At 39.5% G+C, this 12786-nt stretch overlaps 1 protein-coding gene across 5 annotated transcripts in view; it reads left to right on the top strand.

Annotated features, from left to right (window-relative positions):
• The window catches only part of setd5 (SET domain containing 5), a 149683-nt gene that overhangs the window by 86471 nt on the left and 50426 nt on the right, over nt 1-12786 (top strand). For 3 of the 5 annotated variants that reach the window (XM_034167330.1, XM_034167332.1, XM_034167333.1), the window contains exons 3-4: nt 9969-10071; nt 10505-10767. In XM_034167330.1, the coding sequence (XP_034023221.1) occupies nt 9969-10071; nt 10505-10767 (366 nt within the window). The remainder of the gene's footprint in view (nt 1-9968; nt 10072-10504; nt 10768-12786) is intronic. The other 2 variants (XM_034167331.1, XM_034167335.1) reach the window with 1 other exon arrangement.

The raw sequence follows: 12786 nt of genomic DNA on the forward strand, positions 1-12786 counted from the left end.
ATCCTCACCTGTTGTCACGAGATTTGGCTCATGACCAAAAGAACGAGATGGCGAGTACAAGCGGCTGAGATGAGTTTCCTCTGCAGGGTGGCTGGGCGCTCCCTTAGAGATAGGGTGAGGAGCTCGGTGTCGAGCCGCTGCCCCTCCACGTCGAAAGGTGCCAGTTGATGTGGCTTGGGCATCTTTTCCGGATGCCCCCTGGACGCCTCACTGGAGAGGTATTCCGGGCACGTCCCATCGGGAGGAGGCCCCGGGGAAGACCCAGGACACGCTAGAAGGGAGTACGTCTCTCGACTGGCTTGGGAACGCCTTGGGGTTCCCCCAGAGGAGCTGGGGGAGGTGTGTGTGGATTGGGAGGTCTGGGCAGCTTTGCTTGAGCTGCTGCCCCCGCGACCCGACTCCAGATAAAGCGGAAGAAAGTGTGTGTGTGTGTGTGTGTGTGTGTGTGTGTGTGTGTGTGTGTGTGTGTGTGTGTGTGTGTGTGTGTGTGTAAAAGTTTGGGCACTCCTGGTGATTTCCATGATTTTCCTTTATAAATCATTGGTTTTTTGGATCAGCAGTTTCAGTTAAATATATCATATAGCAGACAAACACAGTGATATTTGACAAGTGAAATGAAGTTTATAGGATTTACAGAAAGTGTGCAATAATTATTTAAACAAAATTGAGCAGGTGCATAAATTTGGGCTCCCCAACAGAAAAAATACATCAGTATTTAGTAGATCCCATTTTTGCAGAAATAACAGCACCTAAAAGCTTCCTATAGCTTCCAGTGAGAGTCTGGATTCTGGCTGAAGGTATTTTGGACCATTCTTCTTTACAAAACATCTCAGGTTTGTTGGTTTCCGAGCATGGACAGCCCGCTTAAAATCACACCACAGATTTTCAATAATTTTCAGGTCTGGGGACTGAGATGGCCATTCCAGAACATTGTACTTGTTCCTCTGCATGAATACCTTAGTAGATTTTGAGCAGTGTTTAGGGTCGTTGTCTTGTTGAAAGATCCAGCCCCGGCACAACTTCAACTTTGTTACTGATTCATGAACATTGTTTGTTATCATCACCTCCCCTGAGATGATGGTCAACTGGTTAAAGTGTTGGGTGTGAGACCAGAGGATCCTCGGTTTAAATCCCAGCCTGAATGGAAAATTGCTAAGGGCCCCGAGTTGCTCCCTGTGTGTAGTGAGCACCTTGTATGGCATTACCGTCACATCGGGGTGAATGTGAGGCATTATTTGTAAAGCCGTTCGAGCGTCTGATGCAGATGGAAAAGCGCTATATAAATGCAGTCCATTAGTCGATTTCCCGTGTGTGTGTGTGTGTGTTAGAAGAATTAGCACCGTCAATTAGCTCATTCAAATCATCGTCCATCAGCAAAACAAAGTCGGCCATGTTTAGCTAAACACTAGTGTGTGTGTGGGTGGGATTTGCAGTGTGCAATGGTACAAAACGTATGGAACCAAATTTGCATGCTAAATGCAGCACAACACAAATGGGACGATGAATCCATGTCACTTGACATAAAAAGCACCAATCAAATGACAAGGATCCACTCAGCCGCATATATATATATATATATATATATATATATACATATACACACACACACACACAGTGGGGAAAATAGTATTTGACTCCCTGTCAGTTTTGTAGAATAAGAGGGCTTCTTAAAGAAAAATTAACAGGTCTGTGTGAGCCAGAATTCTTGCTGATTGTTAGGGGGTCAAATACTTATTTTATGCAACAAAATGCAAATTGATTATTTAAAAATCATACAATGTGATTTTCTGGATTTTTTTTTTTTTTTTTTTTTTTTTTTTTTTTTTAGATTTTGTCTCTCACAGTTGAAGCGTACCTACGAATGGAGATGTCTGTAGGTGGGAAAACCTGCAAAACTGACAGGGGTCAAATACTTATTTTCCCCACTGTGTGTGTGTGTGTGTGTGTGTGTGTATATATATATATATATATATATATATATATATATGTATGTATGTATGTATGTGACTAAAAAGATTAATCCAGATTTTGAGTATATTTCTTATTGTTATATGGGAAACAAGGTACCAGTAGATTCTCACAAATCCAACAAGACCAAGCATTCATGATATGCACACTCCTAAGACTATGAAATTGGGCTATTAGTAAAAAAAAAAAAAAAGTAGAAAAGGGGGGTGTTGACAATAATAGTAGTGTGGCAGTCAGTGAGTTCATCAATTTTGTGGAACAAACAGGTGTGAATCAGGTGTCCCCTATTTAAGGATGAAGCCAGCACCTGTTGAACGTGCTTTTCTCTTTGAAAGTCTGAGGAAAATGGGACGTTCAAGACATTGTTCAGAAGAACAGTGTAGTTTGATTAAAAAGTTGATTGGAGAGGGGAAAACTTATACGCAGGTGCAACAAATTATAGGCTGTTCATCTACAATGATCTCCAATGCTTTAAAAGGAACCCCGACTATAACATCATATTTGTCAAAAAAATTGAAACACTGACGTCTGCTATTATAATATATAGTTAGAACTGCATAAACAAGTCTTGAATGATATAAAATAGCATTTATTTATCACGTATTTAAATACAATGCGGCCGCCATGTTTTTGCCTGCGCAATCCATTCTGGGGGTGATGACGTGGAAAGGTTTCTGAAATCTTTCATGCAAGCAAAACAGTGTTAAAGCTAGTTCTTCTACCGAGATAAAATGCCACATTGCGCGGCTTTTGGATGCAATTTTCAGTCTAAGGGCAACAAAGAAAGCGAGGTAAGCCTTCATTGCTTTCCAAAAGAAAGAAAGAAAGTTAAGGAAAAAGTGGGAGGATGCTTGTGGAAGAGTGCAGTTGCCGAAAGACCCTCGGCTGTGCTCACATCACTTCAACGCGGATGCATTTGATGCTTTTCATCAACCTCAGCTAATGAGGGAGCTTGTTGGTGTTTCTGGATACAAACGACATCTTAAACCATATGCAGTGCCCGTCATATTTCCCCACAAGAAGAAAAATCGTCCACGAGTAACTAGTGAAAATAGGACTAAAACACGCGAAAGAGCAGCAGACGCTCTCTTTCTCTGTCGGCATCGGCAAGCAGCCCCCACACAGACACCACCTACAATGGCCAACTCTTGCTTGATCAGAGCGCTTGATCTTCATTTCTGACAGTATTTTCAAAGTTCTCTTCCTCACACTGCAGATCACGCTCTGGTTCGAATTGAAAAGGGTGAACAGAGGAGCTCATCGTTGCTAATCACCGCTAGTTGTAATGTAAACATGGGAAGCTCTGCCCCCATTTGACGTCACTACCCAGAATGCATTGCGTTACAAACAACAATGGCGACCTACGTAGAAATAAAGTTTCTTAAAATATCATAAAACTTGACATTATTTTTGCAAATTTTGTCCCATAGTTATGTTACTAATATCACAACAAGTCATATAGAATAAACATGTATTTATAGTCGGGGTTCCTTTTAAAATGGACAAAAAAACAGACGCGTGGAAGAAAACGGAAAACAACCATCAAAACGGATGGAAGAATAACCAGAATGGCAGAGGCTCGCCCATTGATCAGCTCCAGGATGATCAAAGACAGTCTCGAGTAGGGTTGGGTATCGACAACTGGTTTCTTTCGGGTATCGTTAAGAAATGATTCGCTCCACAGACATCAATAAGCTTTGTGCTTAACGATTCTGTTATCGATCCTTCAGAGTGGCCATTGTTTTGGGGGGTGTTTGTCAGGAAAATGATCATTTCTCTACATTGATTACAGACCCTGCAGCGGGTCTGTAATCAACTTTTCTGCAGCCCGGCTTTGCTTTGAACCTTGAACCAATCGAAGCAGTGGTTTGCAGATTGAAGCAATGCTTTGCTCTATTGCTTCGTTTATTCTTTCTTTCTTTCGCTTAATTTTCCCCCGCTAAAACCCTAAAGATCATACGTCTGTGAGTATTATTTACCTTTTCTATTTTAAACCGACCTGTTATGGTCTTCTGAAACAGTTGATCAATGTATTTTATAACTTAAAAACGGGAGTGATGTTAGCACGTTAGCATGTCTATGGCATTTTCAATGTTAAAAGTTAGCATTAAGCAGCTGCAGCTGTCATCACGTTTGGGTGCATTTGTTTTCAAATTGTAATATTTCTTAAATTTATTTTTGTTTATATATTAATAATCTAATGATTATTATATACAATATATACTTATTGTATACAATTTTAGAGAAAGATACAAAAAGAACCTGAATAGAAACACAACAGAAAATATAAAAGCAACTAACAATGAACATAAATAAATAAATAAATAAATAAATACATACATACATACATACAGAAATAAATGCTTCCTGTGAACACCTAGTGACTCTTACACCTCCATTTCATCCCTGTCTTATTTAAGTTTAATGACAGTTTGTTTCGGTCAAACCATATTTTCAATTTGTTCTTTAGTGATTTCCTCCAGAACTATCTGCCAAACTAGAAAACTGCTGCATCCTAGTAAGAGTAGAATACTACTGGAATGAATTTGAATAAGGAAAGTTTTTTTTTTTTTCTTCTGACCTAAATGGATGCTGCACTCACTCCAGTTTATCGTCTGGAATAGTCCCAGATTGCATTTCAGAGCTTCTAGAATTGAAACATTTTCATGCGGGTGGTGTTGGGGGGGTAATTTTGGGTTTCAGCTTTTTTTTTGTTTTTCACCACTTTCATCCCTGAATATGTCAATCGTGAGTCACTTTTGTGCGGATTAAAGTTACTAACTGGGACTCCTGTCTTGTTGCGAGAAAGAAACGAGAATCATCCTCCGTTCTGTTCACACAGCTCCAAACGTTGTGCGGCTCTATGATGAGTCAAGTTTATTTATGTCCAGAGATCAAGGATACAGTGACCAATTTCATATTTATTTACTTTAAGACTCAATGAAATACATAGAAAACCTGTAAAGCCTACTTTTAGTACAAAATTCACAAGGTATCAATAAGGGAATCGATAAGGAATCGGATCGATAAGCAGAATCGATAATGGCATCAATATCGATAAAATCTCATCAATACCCATCCCTAGTCTGGAGTTACCTGTAAGTGCTGTGACAGTTAGAAGACGCCTGTGTGAAGCTAATGTATTTGCTAGACTCCCCCACAAAGTTCCTCTGTTAAATAAAAGACGTGCAGAAGAGGTTACAATTTGACAAAGAACACATCAACTTGCCTAAAGAGAAATGGAGGAATGTTTTGTGGACTGATGAGAGAAAAATTGTTCTTTTTGGGTCCAAGGGCTGCAGACAGTTTGTGAGACAACCCCAAACTCTGAATTCAAGCGGCCAAGAATGTGTACTTCGTGGCATTCGGGACTTGTCGTCGTTATGTGTAAACGTAGCATAACAATAAGAAATATACTCAACACTGGATTAATCTTTTTAGTCACATAGCACTACTATTATTCTGAACACTACTGTATATGTGTGTATATATGTATATGTGTGTATGTATGTGTGTGTGTGTGTTCACAGTGAAGACAGTGAAGCATGGTGGTGCAAGCATCATGATATGGGCATGTTTCTGCTACTATGGTGTTGGGCCTATATATCGCATACCATGTATCATGGATCAGTTTGGATATGTCAGAATACTTGAAGAGGTCATGTTGCCTTATGCTGAAGAGGACATGCCCTTGAAATGGGTGTTTCAACAAGACAATGACCCCAAGCACACTAGTAAACGAGCAAAATCTTGGTTCCAAACCAACAAAATTAATGCCTTGCAGATATGAAGAAATCATAAAAAACTGTGGTTATACAACTAAATACTAGTTTAGTGATTCACAGGATTGCTAAAAAAGCAGTTTGAACATAATAGTTTTGAGTTTGTAGCGTCAACAGCAGATGCTACTATTATTGTGAACACCCCCTTTTCTACTTTTTTTTTTACTAATAGCCCAATTTCATAGCCTTAAGAGTGTGCATATCATGAATGCTTGGTCTTGGTGGATTTGTGAGAATCTACTAAATCTACTGGTACCTTGTTTCCCATGTAAAGGTTCATTTACACATAAGCAAGACGCGTTACGAATGTCATTTTTCTGTCATTCGTGACACATTCTTGACATTCTTAATTTGACTTAATGCATCTGAATAGGTTTCTTAATAGTGCGTGTTGGTGCGTGATATTCTTGATATTCGTGGAGCATGTTTTTGCCTGTCAAAAAAACAAAAAATCTTCCACGAATGTCACACACCACCCTCATTTCGTCTCGCGTTGTGGAGGTCGCAACTGAGCGTATTGATCCGTCTTGATGAGTATTCATCCTTAATAGAACGTGACAACATTCGTAGTGGTTCCTGTGATGGTTCTTGGAGCCCAAACTGTCACGCGTTATTACGAAGTGACACGGAAACTGTCAAGTTTTGATACGACTTGTAACGCGGCGTCACATTTCACTGAGCGCCATGACGGATCCGTTTTCTGTCATGTGCGCACAATTAAATTCGGCTTCAAATGTCGGTCCACAGTTCCTGCTGAAGCTCCTCAGGACTCTCCTGCCGTTGTTCCACCTGCTGTAACCGATGAGCGGGAGAACGAGTCTGAGCAACCAGAGGAGCGAGAGGAGACTCACATGCAGCCAGACATCTCTGCACCTCCTCCAGTTCGGCGGAGGAAGAACCGCGCGCACAATTAAACCCTGCGCTGCACAACATTGTTTGATTGCTGACACCAAGTCGGCTAAAAGTCAAATTTCAGTGCTCTTCAGCGCGCTCCTGCAGGTGTTCCACCTGCTGCATGTGCGTGATGTTTGGGGAAATGCGCCAGACGAGAGCCACATGAAGCCACACATCTGGCACTGTCCTTTTCCTCCTCTCTGCGCCACTCCGTGGCACAGAGCCCAACTATGCATGCAGTCACAAAGTTCTTCTGAAAAACTGGAGCGATCTGAATTTGGTTGGATGAATATGGGTGTGTGTGTGTGTGTGGAGACAATTCACCTCATTCACAACGTGACAGAACTTAACGATACGCTGTTACGCGCAATGGTGCGAGATAGTGAGTAACAACGCGGAACACTATTCTTGACCGTGCGTAATGGTTCCTGATAATTCTCCGGCAACATGTGCCATTAATCGTAACGTGTGGTAACAGGTTACAGCAGTTCCTGAGGACACCTGATGCCTCTACCCCGAATAATCACATTCATGATCAGCGGCCAAGAATGTGTACTTCGTGGCATTCGTGACTTGTCGTCGTTATGTGTAAACGTAGCATAACAATAAGAAATATACTCAACACCTGGATTAATCTTTTTAGTCACATAGCACTACTATTATTCTGAACACTACTGTATATGTGTGTATATATGTATATGTGTGTATATATATATATATATATATATATATATATATATATATATATATATATATTCGGGTGTGGGGGGGGGGGGGTTGTTTGACACAGGTTTGACACAAACATGCTTTCTGTCAATGTCATGTCAGCACTTTATCTTCAAAGAGATGCAAGTGAAGTGCAGTTCTCCAAAGACTAGACTGGCAGAACCTTACCAGAGAGAAATAAAAGAAATGCACTGAATGTTTTAGTCAGGCTGAAACCTTATGAATGATCAAGTGTGATATGCCAGTAATATGTGAACTGCTCCCAAAATATGGTTTAATATGCTTGTGGGGGCATTATGCTAGGTTGATACAGGTGCTTTAAATCCCAGAAAATTTTAATATTGTGTTTTCAATGTTTGAAAAGTGCTTGGATTTTGGATAAAGTGTTTGACAGTGCTTGAAATTGTAATTTATATTTACTCTGTCAAGTCCATTTTGTGAAATCTGTAAACTTGTATACTTTGATTTCTGTTTGCAAATTAATCTGTTTTTTGTCCCTTCTATCCCACACAGACCTTGTGACAGAGATGCATTCTGATTGGTCAAAAATGCGAGTGGGACAATTTTCTCAGAATATCTGGACATTCATATGATCAGTTACATTTCATTACAAACTCTACAGGCTAAATATGACTACAATTTACTGCCATTTGTTTCGTTATTTTATTAACTTAAGATGTCTATAAATTTTATTCAAAGCAGAAACATACTCAGATTACAAGAATATATGTTATTTTTAATCGTGAAATTAACCCAGGTTATGTCTTCATTATCAGACCGTTGCAGACTTCACACACATCACCAGATACAACACAACGGATGTTTGATGGCTCTTTTACAGCGCACAAATACTCAAACAGTTCACATTACCACACTGTATCTTAAGTTTCAAAGCAAATCAAAGTATTTATATCATCAAGTTATATTATCAGTTACTTGCTGATTCATGTCTCTGAAAAAAAGATTTTTGCAGTAATTTACATTCTTTTGAAAAGAAACATTTTATTCTTTCAAGGTAATAACTATACATATATCAGGTGGGCAGTTGTTAGTGTTAGAACCAAGAAAAAACACAAGTACTAATGAAAATCTCATCACAACAGAACTGTGGCAACTTCTGATACATAAATGCCATTTGATTGTGGCTCACCCGTTAGTGTTAGCCTTGATTGTGCTTATTTTAAAGTGTTCATGTAAAACAAAGTTTTATGCCTCAAAGTACACCAAAATGCTTCAATGCATCATATTTTTCAAAATATCCAGGAAAGCCCCCCCAGACCCGCTTTTCCCTCAGATGGGTGCTTCACATCTGTGCTTGCCCACCCACCCCAAGCCACCCTCTAAAATCTTCAGTCAAAAAAATAATAATAATTTCCCACTAGCAGCCATAAAAATATGTAATTTACCAAAGCTGTAATGTCCTGGAAAAGCTTGAAAATGGACTTTGAAAGTGCTTAAATTTCTTGAATTTGAACCCTGATTATGAATCATTTTGAGTAAACTCTTGCCTGACTGTGTGCAGGGGGCAAATGGAATGGCCCAGTGTAAATCATCGGTCAGAGATTCTCAGCACTCAAGTATGCCTTGTTTTATTTTCCCAACTATGAAAACTTGAAAATGTTTAGATTTACTGTCATGCAAAGACCCACTTTTTTAGTTAATCATACAAGAATCTGGACACTTCTATCCTCATTTGAAACTATAAACCTGTTTCCCTGCATTGTGCTGATCTCTGTTTTAACAGCTGTGTTGTAAAATGCGGAACAAATTTGTCATAAGAAAAGCAGTTTTGTTTCAGCACCTGTGATAAAAGTATTCATTGTTTGTGTTTTTTTTTCGATGTGTGGGTTTTCCCCTAACAGGTAGTCCTGGAAGGAAGGACTGCCATGTGTCAGTTAAATTTACACACAGCAGTGAGCTGTGCTTGACATTCACCGACATCCTAAGAGAGCAGGCAGTGTCCCTTCTGAGTGCAAGCTTGCGCACCTTAATGAGGCTTTGTGGAATACAGCGCTGATGTGGCCAGTGCTCATGTCCCCTTTTCTGAGGAACGATACAGTCTCTCTGCTGAGACATATACAGATGAACCTTTTTTCATCTGGATACTTTTTACACTTTTTGTTGCTGCATGAAAGGTGTAGGAGGAAAAGTCGTTTTTCATTGGCAGGTCCATTTACAAGCAAAAAAAAAAAAAAAAAAAAGAGTTACATAACATAATGTCTCCCACACTCAACTGCAGCCAGGTGTCACAGTGCCATCTTGTGGCTGACTAATGTCCTATAAAAGTACACCCCTTTTTGCTGAGTTTATGCTTTTGTTTATTTATAACTCTGCAACTCTTAGCAGATTTACTCATGCCGGGGGTGTAACTTTTCATTTTGTTTTGTTTTAATGAAACCGTTGCCCCAAAATATATGTTTTTGCTGAGCATACCGTCCAAGAGTTTATTACATTCTGTAACATTACTATATGGTGCAGTTGGGCCATTGGTGGAAGTATTTATTTTCCTCACTTTGGTATACTCATTGTGGAAAGCACATTTGAAGCTGTTATTCTATTTTTATAGTGTTAAGTCATTAACTGTCTTTTATTTTCCAGTCCTGAGTCAGTTGAAGCAAGCCCTGCTGTGAATGAGAAAAACTACAACATCCAAAGCTGTGGGAGTGCACAGAGTCATGGGTATCGGGGTCTACCATATGCTGTGAGTACACTTTTTTTTTTTTTTCTTTTTAGACCAACTACTCTAAATCTAACCATATCAGACGTGGCATGAAATAAGTATCTCGTAATTATTACTCCTTGGAATATATGATCAGATCACATTTATGAACATTTCAAAAGCAGAACCAGTGCATGAGATGTACTTTGCATTCTATTTATCTAATTTTTTTGCAGTTTTCTATACCTGCTAGGTTAGTGCAACCATAGTCAAAACAGTTGGATATACTTCATTGCATAAATTTCTATCCAAACATTAGACTTAACTATAACACTGTCTCTGTTATTAACACTGTACTGTTTTCATATACCTGTTTTTTTTTTTTGTTTTTTTGTTGTTTTTTTTTTTTTTGCCCTCATTTTCATTCGTCTCCATTTTCCGTTTCCCTTTTTGCCTGAACACCCGTTGTTTGAAGATGCAACAGTCTTCCGTTGTGTGTTGTCAGGATCACAACTATGGCGCGCCCCCACCCCCTACCCCACCCGCTTCCCCGCTATCCCAAACCATCATTCCCCGCATGGATATCAACGGCGTGGTACGCAGTTCCTGCTATCACGAAACACCCGAGGACAACTCAGCCGACAGTGACAGCTCCTCAGATGAGGATGGAGCCGATGGCAACTGGTGTCACTGCAACCTGACCGCTGATGGCCTGCTCATCAAATGTGACAACTGCAGGTAAGAGGCATTATAAATTATTTCATTAGGTGTACAGTGCATCCGGAAAGTATTCACAGCACTTCACTTTTTTTACGTTACAGCTTTAGTCCAAAAACTGAGTAAATTACTTTTTCCCCCTCAAAATTCTACTCACAACACCCCATAATGAAACCATGAAAAAAGTTTTTTTGTTGTTGGTTTTTTTTTTTACATTTCTGAAAATTTATTAAAAATAAAAAAAATTAAGAAATCACATGTACATAAAAAAAATTCACGCCCTTTGCTCAGTATTTTAATAATGCACCTTTGGCAGCAATTACAGCCTCACGTCTTCTTAAATATGATGGCACAAGCTTGGTGCACCTATCTTTGGGCAGTTTTGTCCATTACTCTTTGCAGCACCTCTCAAGCATCCGTGCTTAGGGTCACTGTCCTGCTGAAAGATGAACCGTCACCCCAGTCTGAGGTCAAGAGCACTCTGGAGCAGGTTTTCATCCAGGATGTCTCTGTACCTTGCTGCATTCATATTCCCCCCACCTGACGAGTCTCCCAGTTCATGTCACTGAAAAACATCCCCACAGCATGATGCTGTCACCACCATGCTTCACTGTGGGGATGGTGCCTGGTTTCCTCCAGAAATGACACCTGACATTCACGCCAAAAAGTTGAATCTTTGTCTCATCAGACCAGAGAATTTTGTTTCTCATGGTCTAAGAGTCCTTCAGGTGCCTTTTGGCAAACTCCAGGTGGACTGCCATGTGCCTTTTAGTAAGGGCTGGCTTCTGTCTGTCCACTCTACCATACAAGCCTGATTGGTGGATTCCTGCAGAGATGGTTGTACTTCTGGAGGGTTCTCCTCTCTCCACGGAGGAATGCTGCAGCTCTGATAGAGTGACCATCAGGTTCTTGGTCACCTCCCTGACTAAGGCCCTTCTCCTCCGATCGCTCAGTTTAGACAAGTGACCAACTCTAGGAAGAGTCCTGGTCGATCTGAACTTCATCCATTTATGGATGATGGAGTCCACTGTTCTCACTGGGACCGTAAAGCAGCAGAAAGTTTTCTGTACCCTTCCCCAGATTTGTGCCTAGATGCAATCCTGTCTCAGAGACCAACAGATGATTCCTTTGAGTTCATACTTGCTTTGTGCTCTGACATGCAGTCAGCTGTGGGTTCTTATATGTAGACAGGTGTGTGTCTTTCCAAATCATGTCCAATCAACTGAATTTACCCCAGTTGGACTCCAGTTAAGCCGTAGAAACATCTCAAGGATGATCAGTTGAAACAGGATGCACCTGAGCTCAAATTTGAGCTTCATAGCAAAGACTGTGAATATTTATGTACATGTGATTGCTTAGTTGTTGTATTTTTAACAAATTTGTAAAAATTTCAAATAAAGTTTATTTTTTACATTGTCATTATGGCATGGCATATTGTGTTTAAAATTTTTGAGGAAAAAAAAAATTACTTTCATCCATTTTGGAAAGCGCTGTGAATACTTTCCGGATGCACCGTATTAATATTGTGGAAGAGGAGGTTTGAACACAGAAGTATAACTACAGTGTCTGGTGTTCTAATAATAATAGTCATAGCGATGATGATGATATAATAATAATAATAATAATATAAGCAAGTCAGAATTTTAAATAGGCATTATTCTCTGAATCAGTAAGTCATTCACAAATAGACATTTTGAAATTAAATTAATAAATAATATTTATAGATTTCATTGTTGCTTTGATTGTGTCTTAATATGTTCTGATGCCATGCAGAGAAGGCTGTCTAATAAATGCCAGAAAGTCAACCAGATGTCTGATAGTGTTGGCTTTGATTTTGATTTATTTTTCAACGTGTTATTTCTTTTGGAAGAAACATTTCTTAATACCTATTTGTTCAGATTTTTTTCTTCACAAAAATTTTGAGCCAATGAAAGTGTCCTGAAAAAAGTTGAGTAAATTGAGAAAGATACCATAGCCTCATGGAATAAAGCCTACCTCTGTATTTACTCGTGTTGGGACGACTGAATGAAAATAGTCAAC

Source organism: Thalassophryne amazonica, chromosome 3, assembly GCF_902500255.1.
Source record: "Thalassophryne amazonica chromosome 3, fThaAma1.1, whole genome shotgun sequence".
Taxonomy (NCBI): domain Eukaryota; kingdom Metazoa; phylum Chordata; class Actinopteri; order Batrachoidiformes; family Batrachoididae; genus Thalassophryne; species Thalassophryne amazonica.